We start from the raw sequence: 15,491 nt of genomic DNA, 5'->3' as shown, positions 1-15,491 counted from the left end.
GAATGCATACAAACGTTTTCGGTTTGAAATTTTATAAATGCAGCTTTTATTATTCATAAATTTACTTTTACTAAAACCCGTATTTAGTACGCTTCTAATAATACGTACGTTGGCACGCCTGAATTTTCCCCAAAAAGTATGTAATTTGATTTTCATTTTATTCTGCGCCCTAATATTCTAAACATAAGTAGAACACGAATCTGATTTTCAATGCCACCCCAAATATTTATTTTCTTTGCTCATTTAAATTTCCAGGCACGTTAGACGAGAATCAACGACTTTTCCGCCCCCGGTGCCAAAAAATCAACATTTGTGCCAGAGCAAAACGAGTGCTAAATGCGCATTAATGTTACCTGAAACTGGCAGAACTCTTTTCAGCCCCCAAGCCCACATTTCCACATCCCCACAATTACCACAAATAATTTCAAACACACACAGTCACTCATCACATGCAAAAATGTTGCACGTGGCATTGATTTTGTGTGCCATGATTGATTGCTGGCTTAAAGCTGTGGTCTACCCACATGTCTTAAATCGGAGCTTTGAATCTAATCAGTTTACTTCGAGGCAAAATGTTTTCCTACTTCTGCGTGTTTTACAATTTGGCCATCAATTATTATGATTACTTGTTAGTAATGCGGTTGAAGCTGGGAATTGTGTCAGGATCAACATACGATAGTCCCACACCCAGAAAACAAAATGGACTAAAAAGGGGCCTAATTACCTAAAATTTTAGGAAACATGGCCAGAAAAATGCGCCAAGGCCATGCATTACCTTAAATGTTGTCCATGTGGACTATATTTTTTACGCAGTTTTGAATTTATTTCTGGTAATCGTTACCTAAAAAAATGGCTAGTGGACTAGATTTTTAGGTCAAAATTACCTAAATATTAGGTATTTTCAAAAAAAATTAACATTTTTACTATTGATAGTAACATATTGGTTTATTTTAATTGCTTATATTGTTTTATTCGGATAAGTAAACATTTTACCTTTCTGAAAAAACAATCATGTTATTTTGTCCTCGGTGGGAATCGATCCCCGGTCTTCTGCGCCAGAGTCCAATATGCTAGCCTCTGGTCTACGGAACTACTTAAAGGCCCTGCGGCAAAACCAAAGCCTGCTTCTAGGGGCACAGGCGAATTCTATTTTTAGAATAGGGCACTATTACCTTAAAAGTAGGAAAATAGTCCACGTTGGTATTGAGTTTATATATTGAAACTTTTATATCACTAGCTTTAAGATAAGTCTAATAAAAATTTTTAATAATAAACTTAAAAAACCGAATAAATTGTTTATTAATATTAAGGACCAATATTTTTATTAAATTGTGTGTAATAATCGACTTCAAACTATTCCTAAATTTTAGGTCTTATGGACCAATTTTAAGGTTACGATGGCCTATAAAAATCTCTTTAGCTTTACCTAAAAAGTAGGAACATAGTCCACATGCTAATATTTTAAGGTAACCCATTACCTAAATCTGAAATTTTAGTCTATGAAAATTTTTTAGGTCATACATTACCTAAAAAATAGTCCCACATTTCTCTGGGTGCACACGGAAGTCTAACTAAGTTTTTAAAGCACTTAAGTTAATTTTAAAGGTATTTTAATTTTAAATGAAAATGAAATAATAATGAAGGAAATTAAATATCCTTTGATAACTAGTACCAACGAGTATTTCACGGAATGTCTAATATAAAATAAAAAAGCCATTTTTAGCAAAAATGGTTGCTCTTCTACTTTATAAAATTTAAGCCTAAACTGTAAATACTAAAATATATGTATACTCAACAATTTGGGAATCAAAAAAAAATTGTAAAATGTTAAGACTTATTTCTTATTTAAATTATCCGATATACAGAATTTCCTTAAATCAATAGCCAGGAATCAAGGCGTATTGGTGTGTCACGCTCGCATCGCTTCGAGCCAAGTTAAGGAGCTAAGGCCAACTGATTGCGCAATGAGCATTAGAGCATGACACGCATCTCACTCACGTTTTCAGCCAGCCTCACGCTCAAATTTAAGCACCAGGAATAATCTTTGGCTGTTGCCGCTTGTCGCCTCCCCAGGATGGTTGGAGTCCTTGCCCCGAGTCCCTCGATCTCCCCTCGAATCCTGCCCGTCGTCGCCTGTTGCCTGTCATTGTCATGTTTGCACTTGGCTTTAATGCTCGGCACCGCTGGTGGGGCCGGCTTTCGGGTTGGTTAAGCGCAGCACTTGCTGCCGAATAAAACTTTGAATCAGTCACCCGGTTTCGGTGGGTATACGCCAACCAGCAACCTGCTACATTCAACCCGCAACCTGAACCCTGCACTGCATTTGCCAAAGCGCCTGCAATTAAAAGCTGTCTTCGTGCCTTACCATTTAGAAACACACTGCAGGAGGTACACCAAAAAAAATATATCGAAAATACTTTAAAAACATATACGCAGCAGGAGTCCAAGAAATCGGATGGAAAAAGTCGAGGTACTCGACTATAGCGTTCTTCTTTTTTAAATTATAATAAGTAAAAACAACCTATATCCATTATTGCAAGTCAGAAATTTACCCATATCCTTGAAAAAAACTAACTGCTTTTAAAAAATGTATAATCATTTCTTGAACTAAAATATATTTGGCTCTCTGTACAGGTTTGTTTGCATCAAATACTGCGGTGTTTCAGCATGATTACTTTGTCTTCCTGAAGTGCAAATGAAAGTCTCACTCTCTGTTGCTGTTTATTTGTAAAGTTTGTTAATTGTGTTGATTTCGTGTTGCAGCTGCAGGCATCAAATGTGTATTGGGAATGGGGCAAGGAAATTGCACTAGAATGTTATAAACTTACCTGTTGAACTGCAGGCAAGTCGGAAACTATTTTAAATCCATTAACCAATGTAAACTTGAGTCCTTTGAGCTGGGTTCAAGTGTGTTTTCATGTTTCAGCATGTTATTTATTTTTCTTGGCAAATGGCGTCTAAATGCTAAGAGAAAATAAGGAAAAACATTTAAATTGATTTGAAAATGTTATTTTATTAAATATGGAAAAAACATGGTTTACATTTGTTTTTCCTGGAAACTGTGAGTCATTTAAGGAAGTTAGTCTCATTTAAATTTAAACTTACTGGTTCACAAAGGAGTTCCTATTTAATTGACGCATTGCATATTCTGAGAAAATAACCATTGACCTTATTCGATACATCCATTTGTCAGTAAAAAATAAACCGATTAAAATAAGTCACGATTCAACGGAATAACTTGCCTTTGCAATTTTTCTCTGCAGTCAGCGGGAAAATCTTGTTTTGCATCAATAAACATTGACATTGCTGTTCAAGTGTGCGAGTGAATGTGCATGAGTTTTCCCACACTATGCATGTGTGAGCGGGTAAATCATGTGTTGAAGCAGCTACAGGAAAATGCATTTTCTTGGTTAAGTTTGTTTGCCATAAATGATGCATGGCCCACAGGCAACAATACAATTTTATAAAAATATATTTTCCCGAAAAAAATGTAATATACAATCATTCTATTTTGTTGATGCTAATGCTCGAAATATAGAAAGCCTGAAGAAAACACAAAGCAGCCTGCCAGCATTTCACGACGAGCAGAAAAAATGCACACTGAAACAAGAGATTTAATGCAACGAAGTCCATATTTAAGTGAGTTGTCTGTGCGTTTCTTTGTTGCCACGACTTCATAAAATTGTGCACTTGGAAATGTACACTCAAAAAATTATTTTTTCTTAAATATAGAAAAAAAAAATTTTTCTGTGCTTCAAAAAAGTATTCTATAAAGAGGAAAAATTTTCTAATCTTCAGAAAAATTTTCTAATCTTCAAAAAAATTCTGAATTGAACGAGTTTTTTTAGAAAATATTTTCTGAAATACAGAAAAATCAATTTTTTTCTAAATTATAAGGTTTATTTTTCTAATCATCCTTTCTTTTTTTGAGGGTTAAAATCGCCATTGATTTTAGAAAAAAAAAGACTGAACTTTTCTAAAACTAAAAAAAAATTGACATTAAAATTATAAATATTTCTACATAATAGAAATATTGTTTTTCTAATAACAGAAAAATTTTTTGAAGATTTTTCTAACATTTTGAAAAAAATGTGTGATATTAAGAAATATTTTTCTAGAAAATAAAAAATTTAACCGTATTTGATCGATTTCCTTTCTTATAGACTTTTTAGAAAAGTTTTTTTTAGCCTAAGAAAAAATCGCTATTAATCGAAGAAAATTTCCGGGATTGGTAGCCTAGGGGTCTAACGCGTGCGTGCATGCATATGTTATTCAAGCTTGCGGCTGCAAGAGTGAGTTCAAACCCACGTCGAGACTAAAAACTCGTGGTGTCTTTTTGTTTTTTTTTTAACACTAATAGTTACATATTAATAAAAAAAATGTATTGCATTTTGTTTAAGTTTTTCAAATTTGAAACATTCAATTACTGTTACTATTGAACCATAATAATAATAAATATATAAATATTAATATTAATCAATAAATATTTAAAAGTAAAATTAAATGATAAACTAAAAGGAATAACCAGAAGAAAGCCAGATCAATTTGAGTAAAAATAGGAGAACAAAATGTGAATAGACTTTGTACAGCGCCTCACGTGATGCTTCCGTGGCTTAGCTAGTAGAGTGCTTGACTGCAAACTGTGAGGCGCGAGCGGTTAGCGGTTCGAATCCCGCGTGCGGCGACCAAGATGTTTTTCTCAAAATAGTAAGTTATTGGGTTTTTATATTTATAATTTGTAATTTGTACTCTCATTTCAGTTCCAATTTGAAACCACCCATGTGCTCAATTAAAGGAAATTAAAATAAGGTGACAAACAAGAACGAAAAAAAAAACAACACAAAGGCCGTGGCGTCACAGAAGCAACCAGGTATAATTCCGAAGCCCGAAAATAGATTTTTGTATTTTCTGAATTTGATAAATTTTTTTTTTTATTTAAAAAATATTTGTCTATATTTAAAAAAAACCGTATTTCTATTTTTTAGAAAACCTTTATTTCTAAATTCTAAGAAATAATTTTTTACTTTCTAACAAAATATTTCTAAATTGCAGTCTATTTTTTTTTGATTTTTAGAAAAAACGTCTTTGATTTTAAAAACCTACTTTCTTTAATATAGACAAAATCGCCAGTAAAGCAAATTCATAGGCGATTTTCTAAAACCAAGGGCGATTTCAGTCGATTTTTTTTTTGGGTGTAGTTAAAGATTTCAACGCACAAAGGTTGCATTGTCTGAGCTATGATCATCTGAGCTTTTTGCGATTCCTCTACTTAAATCTCGCTTACTTATGTATTTCTGCTTGGCAAAAAATATTGCCATATTAAATTTAACTATTTTAAAATGTTAATTCAACTTTGACCCTAAAGTGGTTAAAATAAATAACCAAGAATTTAATAATTATACAGCTAGTTCACAAAACAAGCCAAATACAAACAAGATCCCCTTTTATCCAGCTCAACAAATTCCGGTTTTTAAATCTCATAATTTAGCAGGAAATTAGTTAGGCATTTTTTTTTTTGAAAACAGCTTTTGAGCAAAATGTGCTGAAAAACATAAGCTTAAGCCATTAGCTGGGCTTAGCACCGAGGCAAAAATCATAATCTTCTAATTTCACTTCGCCAACGAGGGGGTGGGCTACTAGGATAATGCATGGGACGTGCGGCACGCTGGCGTATGCGTAATATGCCTAATGCAAAACGCAAACTCAAATAAAAGTGATATACAAGAGGGCCCGAGTGCGAGGAGAAGACGTTACGCAAATGTATTTGTAAGCAGGCACTTATCACACTCAGGAGTTGAGTTTTTGAAATATGCTTGACGGCTCTTGGCTGACTGCCTTCCTCAGTCAAAGAGAAAAAAATACGCCCGAAATACAGAAGACACAAGGCAACAACTAAAAGCCGAGGTCCTTACGAGAATTTGACAACATATTCACACACAACAGGCCCCGCCCATTCCGCCATATCCTTCCCATTTTTCCTGGCAATCTCAGCGCGTGCCGCACGCTTTGCGCATTTAACGCGTATTTTGCACTGGCTGCTGTCACTGCTCCTAGCCATTTTAGAAGCCAGACCAACGGAGCGGTTTCGCCCAGCGTGGTTGCCTTTTTCGGGACATGCCAGGGTCGCTTGCCAACTATATGTAGCATACCTACTACTTCTACTCAGTACCCGCCATGTGCACTTGCCACACATCGCCACAGAGAATGCTGCATAAATTGTTTTTAAAGTCCAACGAGAAGTGAGTGAAATGTTGGGGCCAACTTCACCTGTCTGCGCTTTGTATTCATCTAGACTAGGCAGAGAGAAAAATGCACCAGAATTTTAGTAAGAATATTACATAGAATTATTACATAAAAGGGTTGACAATATAATAAAAACAAGCTTTAGTTTAAGGAAAAAATAAAAACAAATAAATACATATTTATTACATTTCTGAAAATACGTATTAAAAATAATTCCTTAGACTTAAATACAGATCTCCATTTATACAATAGTAATTTTAAAAATCCATATTATAGACATCAAGGTATGACATGGGTATTAAATATATTTTTAATACAGAAGAAAAAATAAAAATTTCCAAGTTGATTTATTAGTGATTAAATCGACCTATTTCTAAATGCGAGTATTTTAGCTGGACTCGAGGTTATTATTTAGTTATTAAGTAGGTACCTAATAAATATCTTTAATTTAAAAAATATTTCCCTAGTGAAAGCACATTTTTCGGAGTGCAGATACGTACCTGTGGAGCTGACTTAGGGCATCTACTTGGCAGGGCAGACAGGTCGCTCCTCTTCGAATACCCGCTGCCGTACATCCTTGTGATAGACAGTCCTAAGAGTCGAGTGTTGACAGCACCAGGAGCTGCAGGAAAATCAGTATCTCGGCTCGGAGCAGCTGACTTACCCTCGGAGCTCGCCTTGGGGTGTCGTTTGTGGTTTGGCAGCCATCTGGATGTGCGAAGAAAATGCTTATATGCATATATAATCCATACGCACGGCATATATAACACATGTACCACTGGCGTAGGGGAAGGGCCATTTACATTCAGAACAAAAACAACCCGGGAAAACTTAAATAGCCTTAAAATGTCAAGCCAAAGCATTAGAAGCTCAAACTTAAGTTTTTGTGTCAAAGTTTACCCTTGTCGTGGTCCAAAGGATAATATCTCATTTAAATAGTCACACAGAATATATAAAAGGACGTATTTTTTGGTGTTGTAAATAAAAAGTATTTACTATCGACAACCAATTCATTCACATTTTAAGGATTCACCTGATGGGACAGATATTCACCCCTTGGGGGGACTATTCGTAATTTACAATTTATGTAATGTGCGTGCTTGTAATTTGCTGATTTAATTAGTGGCCATAACTCATTGTTATTGCCAAGGACGCGGCCGAGATAATAAATGACTTTTAATTGTTGACCAAGCTCGTAATTAGTGGGCATTGGGATTGGGCCACGTAATAAATGAACGCACCACATCTTATCGATAATCTGGTAATGGAGTGTATAATGTGCTGAAAACGTGCGGATGCTGAATTAACCTATTATACAGGTAAAGTTTGGTAATTTCAGATGGTGACGAATAACAACAAAGCACAGCTTGAGCCCTTAGAACCCATTTTTGTGTCCAGTTGTACCTGCATTGGCTTATACCCGTAATTACCACCTAGTGTGTGGCTAACCAAGTTATAACAAAACCGCACAAGGGATAAGCTGCGCCAAAATCATGGCAAACATTCGACAATAATTAATAATCATTAGTAAGCCGCACATTATGAAGTGGTTGACTAAATATTGAAATTACTGTGATATTAATGCCAGGCCAGGAACAACATAAACAATGGCATTATTACCACGCAGATGAGCGGCAACAACAGCGATTGTCCTTAATGACAACAATGTGCAAACTGTTTTGCAACAAACGAGAAACGGAAAGTGGCAGCGGCAACAACACTAATAACAACCAGCCACAATGGCAATATTGTTGCTCTTGTGCGAATTATGGACATGCGTGTGAACTGCAGCCATGTAAATTGAAACCGTGACACGCCCATTACCATTACCAACGCATCCAGCAGCCCTCTTGGCGCACAGACAGCCAAACAAACGGTGCGGTGGCCACGGCAGTTGTTCCGTCGGCAGTTCTTGATAAATTGTTCAGGAATAAATTGTTTAAAACACGCCAAAATCAAACCGATATTCGCATGTTAAAGTTTAAATAAAAATACCGATTTCTCTCTTGGAGATTCTCTGACTTCGAAAGATAGAGCAATAAGCAAAATGACAACCAGTAGGAGCGAGAAGAACTAATTCTCTTAATTCGAAATAGAGCGTGATAGCATTTAACTACTTAGAACATGTTGCTTACATTTCGAGCATATCAAGTAAAAATGTATACCGTATAATGTCAAATTGATCATCCTTTCATATCTATTTTGATTGGGTGTATATGACTGAAAAATACACTTTGTACGAGTTTTCTTATTAACTATTTGATTTGGTCCCTTTTCAAATATAAGAGAATGGGTAATTATTATAACACAAGTATTGCATTTTCAAATGAATAAATATAATTCTAAAAAAAAATCGTTCAGACTGTGGTGTTTGAGGAATAAATTTTGCTTTATTAATTATTTTTAAAATATATTTATTTTACATGTAAGTAATTTTTTTGGTACATTTACTGCAAGTCGTTAGCGTATTTTCAAGAGAAATGGCTAACAGGAATTAACACTCTATTTTAGAGCAATAACATTGTGTTGTGTTATAATTGTAGTGCCCGAGAAGACCGGTCATACTCCCGAAAAAAGTGCATTAATAATGTCGCAGAAGGGGACGAATGAGAACAACAGCGGCGACTGGCACATACTTTTCGGGGGCTGAATTTAATATTTGGAAATAATTATGCGAGTGCCAGAGTAATGCGTATGCGTAATGCGCCCAAGGCAGCGATTGCGTATGCAAGTGTGCGAGTGCATTTGCCATTATATTGCATAATTTATCCGCGCATTTAATTAAATTCCAGCCCTTTCGCTGCTTTTCCCACCGATGACCCAAATACCCGTCACAGACACGCTTAATGCCTGCTTAATTTAATAAACTAACAATCCAAAGAGAAAACATTAACTGTCAAAATAGCTTTAAATTAATTTCAATCTTCATGCCCAATTTGTCACCACTTAAAAAAATCATACGTATTTTTACTTTTTCAACTGGTCTTTTTTATGCGAAAAACCAACCAATAATGTGTGGAAAGTTAATTGCGTTTAATGAGCATTAGAGGGTAAGCGGATTGTGGATGCTGCAAAGAGCAAATGTAATTTGCAATTAAATAAGGACGTCTGACTGCAATTAGTCTACAAATAAACTCTATGCAATCAGTGAAATATTTAAAACTATTTACCACATGAAGAACTCTTTTGACAGTCGATTCCTTTTTTTGCATTGCTTTTGTGTTTTGATAAGTTTCTAATTTGATAAGTTAAAATATATATTACGTTATGTTTTTACAACCCCTGGGGTTGCTGAATTCATTTAAATCAATAAGATAAATGCACAAATTAAATAAAACAAAAAAATTAAACTACCTACTACTACAATTAAAATTTTGTATGAATTACCATAATTTATTTGCAAATATTTACGAATATTGTACATTTTGGCCCCTCTCTTTGTAGTTTGTTAATTAAAATCCAACATTTCATGCCAAAAAAACAAAATCAAACCACAATTTGCCTGCTGAATTACACAGTGCAACATGAAAAATGTAACCGCAATTCTGATTTGATGGGCGGAAAGAACTCATCGAAATAAGCTAAAACCCATTTGGGTTTCTCTGGCTTAGCTCGCGTTTACCTTTTATAGCGAGTTAAAGTTTTACATACAAAATTTATTTGTAACGGCCATATCTTGTGAACCGATTAAAATTTCACTATCAAGTCTTCAGTGATTATGTAGCTATGAACCCAAGGAACTAAATTGACAAATGACTCTTGCGCACTTAGCACCTAGTGCACCTAGCGCGTTAAAAAACAAATTTGCCTAATTTTTCGATTTTTAACGCGCTAGGTGTACGTCTTCGCAAGAGTCATTTGTCAATTTTGTTCCTTGGGTTCATAGCTACATAATCACTGAAGACTTGATAGTAAAATTTTAATCGGTTCACAAGATATGGCCGTTACAAATAAATTTTGTATGTAAAACTTTAACTCGCTATAATAGGTAAACGCGAGCTAAGCCAAAGAAACCCAAATGGGTTTTAGCTTATTTCGATGAGTTCTTTCCGCCAATGAAATCAGAATTGCGGTTACATTTTATAACCCTAAAAATGTTGCACAGTGTTATTTATGTTCCTAAATGAAATAATGTCGAAATTATTTTGCCTAATTTATGAGATAAAACGATCAGGCCAAATTCAATTAGTTGCAGTAAGTGTTTACGAAAAACCAGCAGCAAAAGAGTGATTTAGAAACTTGTCGAGCCACTGACCTCAGTAGTGGACAATTTGCATCAGCATTAAATGCAATTAATAAATAATGATGACACCGGCATGGCGTGTAAACTGAGTTGGTGCCGAGATGGTGTAGTGTCCGTGACAAGTTGTCCTGCAAGCTGAACTTAATGTCCTTAGCAGAGGGGACAACAAGTGACCGACCGGCAGGGAAATTAGTTACGGTGTCGCACAAAGACAAGGCCAGGACTACGGTCTCCATCCTTCGTCCTTCGTCCTTCGACTGGCGACCATGTGTGAGTGACTTAGTGCCCCGCATGCTTGATCCGTCATCATTAGTTGAATATGTCACAACAGACACTTGGCCCAATTGATTTAGTGTCATGCACTGAGCTCAACAGTTCACTTGCCGTCTGCTATTTGGCATCACATTCTCGTCCTCGTCTTAATCCTCCGAGTTGTTGGCCAACATTCCCTGTTGACACACACCGCCCAAAGATCGATTGCACACAGAATTCAGCGGCAAGTGAATTTCAAACACTATCTTAATTAGCTTATGACTTTATTAACCGAACATCCAGGAAAAGATGAGAAGCTATCAGGCACTTGAAATTGTAAAGTCCTTAATACGCTCATTATAGTTTCATTTATAATGGTCAAAATAAACTCTGTATTTCCTTTTAATAAAGAGAACAAATATTCCATAGGTTTAATTTATGATATTTTCTATATTACTTAATGCCAATTATTTTAACCATTTTATTGAAAATAAAACCTACATAATTAATACGTTTTTATTTTTATAAAGGGAATTGGCTTGCATGTTTCTAGTTATTCATATAAATAAAGTAACCTTATTAAAGTGACAGAAGGAGCCAATAGTTTGATGGCTCAATGCTTAAATATTCATGACCGGCTGGCCCTCCTTTCTGACCACTTCAAAGTTAGCCGTTTCTGCAGTTTGTCCGATGAGGCAAAATTATAATTCCACCGCTCGTGTAATTCGCACAAACGTCAGTCTCATTAATTTTGGGCAAGTTGCAGTTTTAAAATTTAGTGCCGGCCCCCAAGTTAATTAACACCTGAGCCCTGGCCGCGGCCGCCAATGTGGGTGGCAAAATCGGGCGGTGGGCGGTGGCAGCCACTTCAGTCACACTTTTGTGCTCGGCACCCGTGTGCACTGACGCAAAGCGGAAGTGGCACTTTTCCCCAGCTGAAGCTGGAGCGGAATTCAAGTAGGAGCAGGAGCGGAATGGAGAACGAGGAACAGGATCGGGAGCTGCCACCAGCAGGCGTATCGAAAACCGAAACTTTTGATGGAAAAAGTTTGCAACAACAAACGCATGTTGGCGGGCAAACAGGGGAAAATGCTGAATAGCCGTGGTAAGAGCGCCTTTAAACCATCAAGTAAGTCGCTATAATTCGCGCGCACCGCCTCATGAATTTTTGATTCTTTCTTTGCATTTTTCACTCCGCCAGTCATTCTATCGCGTTCACTTTAATCTGCGTCTTAGGTTTGAATAATGAGTCCTGGCCAAGGTGCACAAAACTGGGCCACAATCGTGCCAAGCTTAAATATACGATGGCTTTTCTCAATCAGATTAGCTGCGTTGATATAAAAGTTCACAAATTGCTTCACTTTATAGGCAGTAAAGTTTACCCATTAAATAGGTTTATAAAATTGAACATTTTTCGATTGGCAATAAAAGAAAATATTTAAAAAATTATTTAAAAAAAATGATAATAAAATTATTTCAACTTCTACTGTGTCTATTTGTTCAAACAAATCATTATAATCATTAAAAAAATAAACACCAAATCAAGCCGAGTGACTCTGAATGATTTGCGTAATTGTTGAACGCAAAAAACCAAGAGTTGCAACAAATAAAAGTTTTTTCGATGCACAAGAAAGAAACTAAAAATGCAACAGAGGCAACTTCATTTGAGATTTTTTTGCTGATGCTGCAATTTCTTCGAAAGCCGCTGCCTGCTGCATGCTGATGACTTTGTCAACAACTTAAATTGTTTGGCCGCAATAAAATTGAGAAAAGTTTAAGTACATTTAGGGCTTTCATTTTCCATTGATGTAAACAAAGTTAGCTCAGTTTAGCTAGATATTATCTGCAATAAAGGGGACTTAGGTTCGATTAGTTTCAAAATTACAATTTCAGCGTTTATAAACGTATACAAGCACAATAAACAAAATCATAATAAAGTTATACAGAACGCACATCCATAGACCAACAAAATTACAGTTTTGCAAAAACCTATAAGGACTTCCTTCTTCTTCATTAACACTTTCGACTTCAATTTCGGATTGTTCTTCGTCACTTTCTTGAAGAGGTTGATCCATTTCAATGATGCTGGATTCTTCCAATAAAACATTTTTGTCTTCCCTTAAAAATATGAGAATGATCACATTTTAATTTTTTAAGTATTTCAATAAGCCTTGAAATATACCTCATTCTGTTTCGATTCCCTATGATCTTTTCAGTTTTAAGGCTCTGGATAAACTGAGAATCAAGAAAGAGCACGTATCTTACAAGACTGCAGTATGTGCACTCAAAAGTCTTCTAAGAAATCGAATTCAATTAAGAGGGCTACACTGCGCAACAAAAGGATTTAAATAAATATATATTTTATCCATTTTTACATAAATGTAATAGCCCAAAGACAAAAATAAGAATTTGTTTTATTTATTAATAAAAATGATGGGTAAACAAAATGTAGGCATATTAAATAAAATAGGTGCCTTTAGCTCAATTATATTTATGGAATAAATTTTATTCACAGCTTTGAAAATTTAAAACATTTATTGAAATGCGATTACAAATTTCGTAGCGCTCTTTATAAGGGTATTTGGAAAAAAAACAAAAATATCAGAGCGTATAACTGAAACCACATCTTAAGAGAGCCTAAAGAGAGCTGAAACGTTATCCAACAAAAATCTTAAAGACTTTAAAGACTATTAGTTTATTGAGTGACACTTTAAAGCTTAGCTTTATAAATAACCTCTTTCCTAATGATTTCTTATCAGAATTAATAGATTTTAAATTTAAAAATTTTTTTTTAAGTTTAGAAAAACAATAAAGTCTTTTGGCCGTGATCTCTCTTTGCAATGTCTTATTTAGAAGTGATTTTCTTGTCACTCTTAGTCTCTTCTTCTCTATTCTCTGATGGGTTTTCTGAGACTTATAAAGATATCTTATCTGAGTCACAAACAACACAAAAAAGATTGTCAGCTTTTGACGGTTCTCCGTTTGCCTTGTTGTTGCCTCAATTAACACCTTCTGCCGTGGCGATAATAACGCAGACCCCAACTGATTGGTAATCAAGAAAAAAGGTAAAGAAAAAATCGGTGAAAATACGCGGAGAGCAGCGAATCGCTGTTTAGTCAAGCGGAGAGCTCGTTTCGAGATGGACACGGATGAGACAAAGGCTGGAACCTCGGGTCCGGGGACGTTTCACGATGAGGTCGATTTCACCAGCGGCTATGAGACCCAGTACCGGAAGGAGTACAGCCCCTTAAAACCGATCTACGTACCACCACCGGATAAGAAACACGCCTGGTTTCGCAACTGGTCCACCATCCTGATGATTGTCTTCCTTTCGTTTGTCTTTGTCCTTGGAACCGTGATGCTGGTGGTCCAAGTTTTCACCGCCAGTCCCCTGCAGATCTTTATGATCGTGGCCATATATGTGGCTATTGCCGCCGTAATGATCTGGCTGGAGGTGCAGTCCATAAAAGTGCGGTGAAATATAAAGTTCTGTGACTAACTCGCTGCGTTATCGCATAAAAATGCCGCTCTATTTTTCAACGGTGGCCATCGAACTGTATTGTGCAAACAAATTGAATGCTTAACTAAAAAGGAAACGACTTTACTGATTAGGCGCTAGGAACCAAAAACCCATGATTTAAAATAAGCTCAAAATAAATAAAAACTAAATCTAAAAAATCTATGTTTTTCATTCCTGACTAGACAGTGCTTATAAAATTTCGTGATAACTGTTCGTTTAATAAACTAATTATTTACAACCCGTAATTGAACGTAATCTAGAGAGCAAAAAGTTGGCCAGATAAAGGGCTTTGTGCTATTGAAGTGACCAGAGAGATAAGCAAACAAAAGTTAATGGAACTACAATGAAATTTTTTGCAACAATTTGAGCCATTTAACTGAAAAATAAATACGCATTTTGTATGGCATTGACATACAAATTAATTCAATATTCATCAAACAGATTAACAAAGCACGGCAAATACAATAAATGCCTTATCAATTAACTATTTAAACCAAATATGGTAATTTGAATTTAATTAATAGTTGTTCAGTAATGGAGAGTGCTAATGTGATTATTTTAAAGCAAATTTTCTTTAATAGAAGTGAGAAATAAATCAGAATATTTACATTTTGGCATCATATGCGCCTGTGTTTGACACACAAAATTATTTTTACTTTCGCTTTCAAATAAAAGCCAACAATTTCCAACTCGCCCATTCCCCTTGGAATTGGTTCTCTAAATATTTCCACATGTACATATTTCTAAATCACTTCTGTAATTGCTTTTCACTTGGCACTGGTGTACACCCCCTTTTACCTACCAGAAAATTTTCAAATTTCCCATGTTTTCACAACAGTTTTTTTTCCCTAACTTGTGTGCCATCAAGTTGGTAAAATTCTAGTTTAATAGCTTGAAATGTTACGAACATTTGGTCAGCGTAAAAACAGCCGGACAAGCTCATTTCGCACTTGAAAATTCTAGAAAAAAAATCGCCCCATTAAACTTTAATTTCCGTTGACAATGGACGACACTTTTTTTGCTCATTCCGCTTTTTGTTACCACTCGAGACGAGGGCAACAGCTGACTTACCTTAATTACTCACAGGATTCCGAGCCATGCTAATTATTTGCAGGGTGCACTATTTTGCGAGCCAGACGCAGGCAAAGTGGGGACCGTCGCCAGCGCATTTAATTATAATGGCGCGAAGGGCGTTGGGCTTAGGCATTAATGCCATTTCCGGTCCCTGACCAC

The 15,491-nt window shown here is 35.7% G+C and overlaps 2 protein-coding genes across 2 annotated transcripts; one reads left to right on the top strand and one right to left on the bottom strand.

Moving 5' to 3' along the window:
* Positions 1-12,517: 12,517 nt before the first annotated feature.
* On the bottom strand, positions 12,518-13,017 carry LOC108067628 (uncharacterized). The gene is made up of 2 exons (XM_017156742.3): positions 12,921-13,017; positions 12,518-12,856 (listed from the first exon to the last, which is right to left on the bottom strand). The coding sequence occupies exons 1-2, from the start codon at positions 12,923-12,925 to the stop codon at positions 12,628-12,630; spliced, it is 234 nt and encodes a 77-aa protein (XP_017012231.1). The 5' UTR covers positions 12,926-13,017; the 3' UTR covers positions 12,518-12,627.
* Positions 13,018-13,836: 819 nt separating this feature from the next.
* LOC108067609 (uncharacterized) lies at positions 13,837-14,416 on the top strand. The gene has a single exon (XM_017156720.3). It carries the CDS (start codon positions 13,878-13,880, stop codon positions 14,214-14,216), a length of 339 nt encoding a protein of 112 aa, XP_017012209.1. The 5' UTR covers positions 13,837-13,877; the 3' UTR covers positions 14,217-14,416.
* The last annotated feature ends 1,075 nt before the right edge of the window (positions 14,417-15,491 follow it).

This window comes from Drosophila takahashii, chromosome 2L (assembly GCF_030179915.1).
Source record: "Drosophila takahashii strain IR98-3 E-12201 chromosome 2L, DtakHiC1v2, whole genome shotgun sequence".
In the NCBI taxonomy this organism is placed as follows: domain Eukaryota; kingdom Metazoa; phylum Arthropoda; class Insecta; order Diptera; family Drosophilidae; genus Drosophila; species Drosophila takahashii.
Note: the sequence above shows the minus strand (reverse complement) of the source record. Positions and strands in the feature narration are given on the sequence as shown.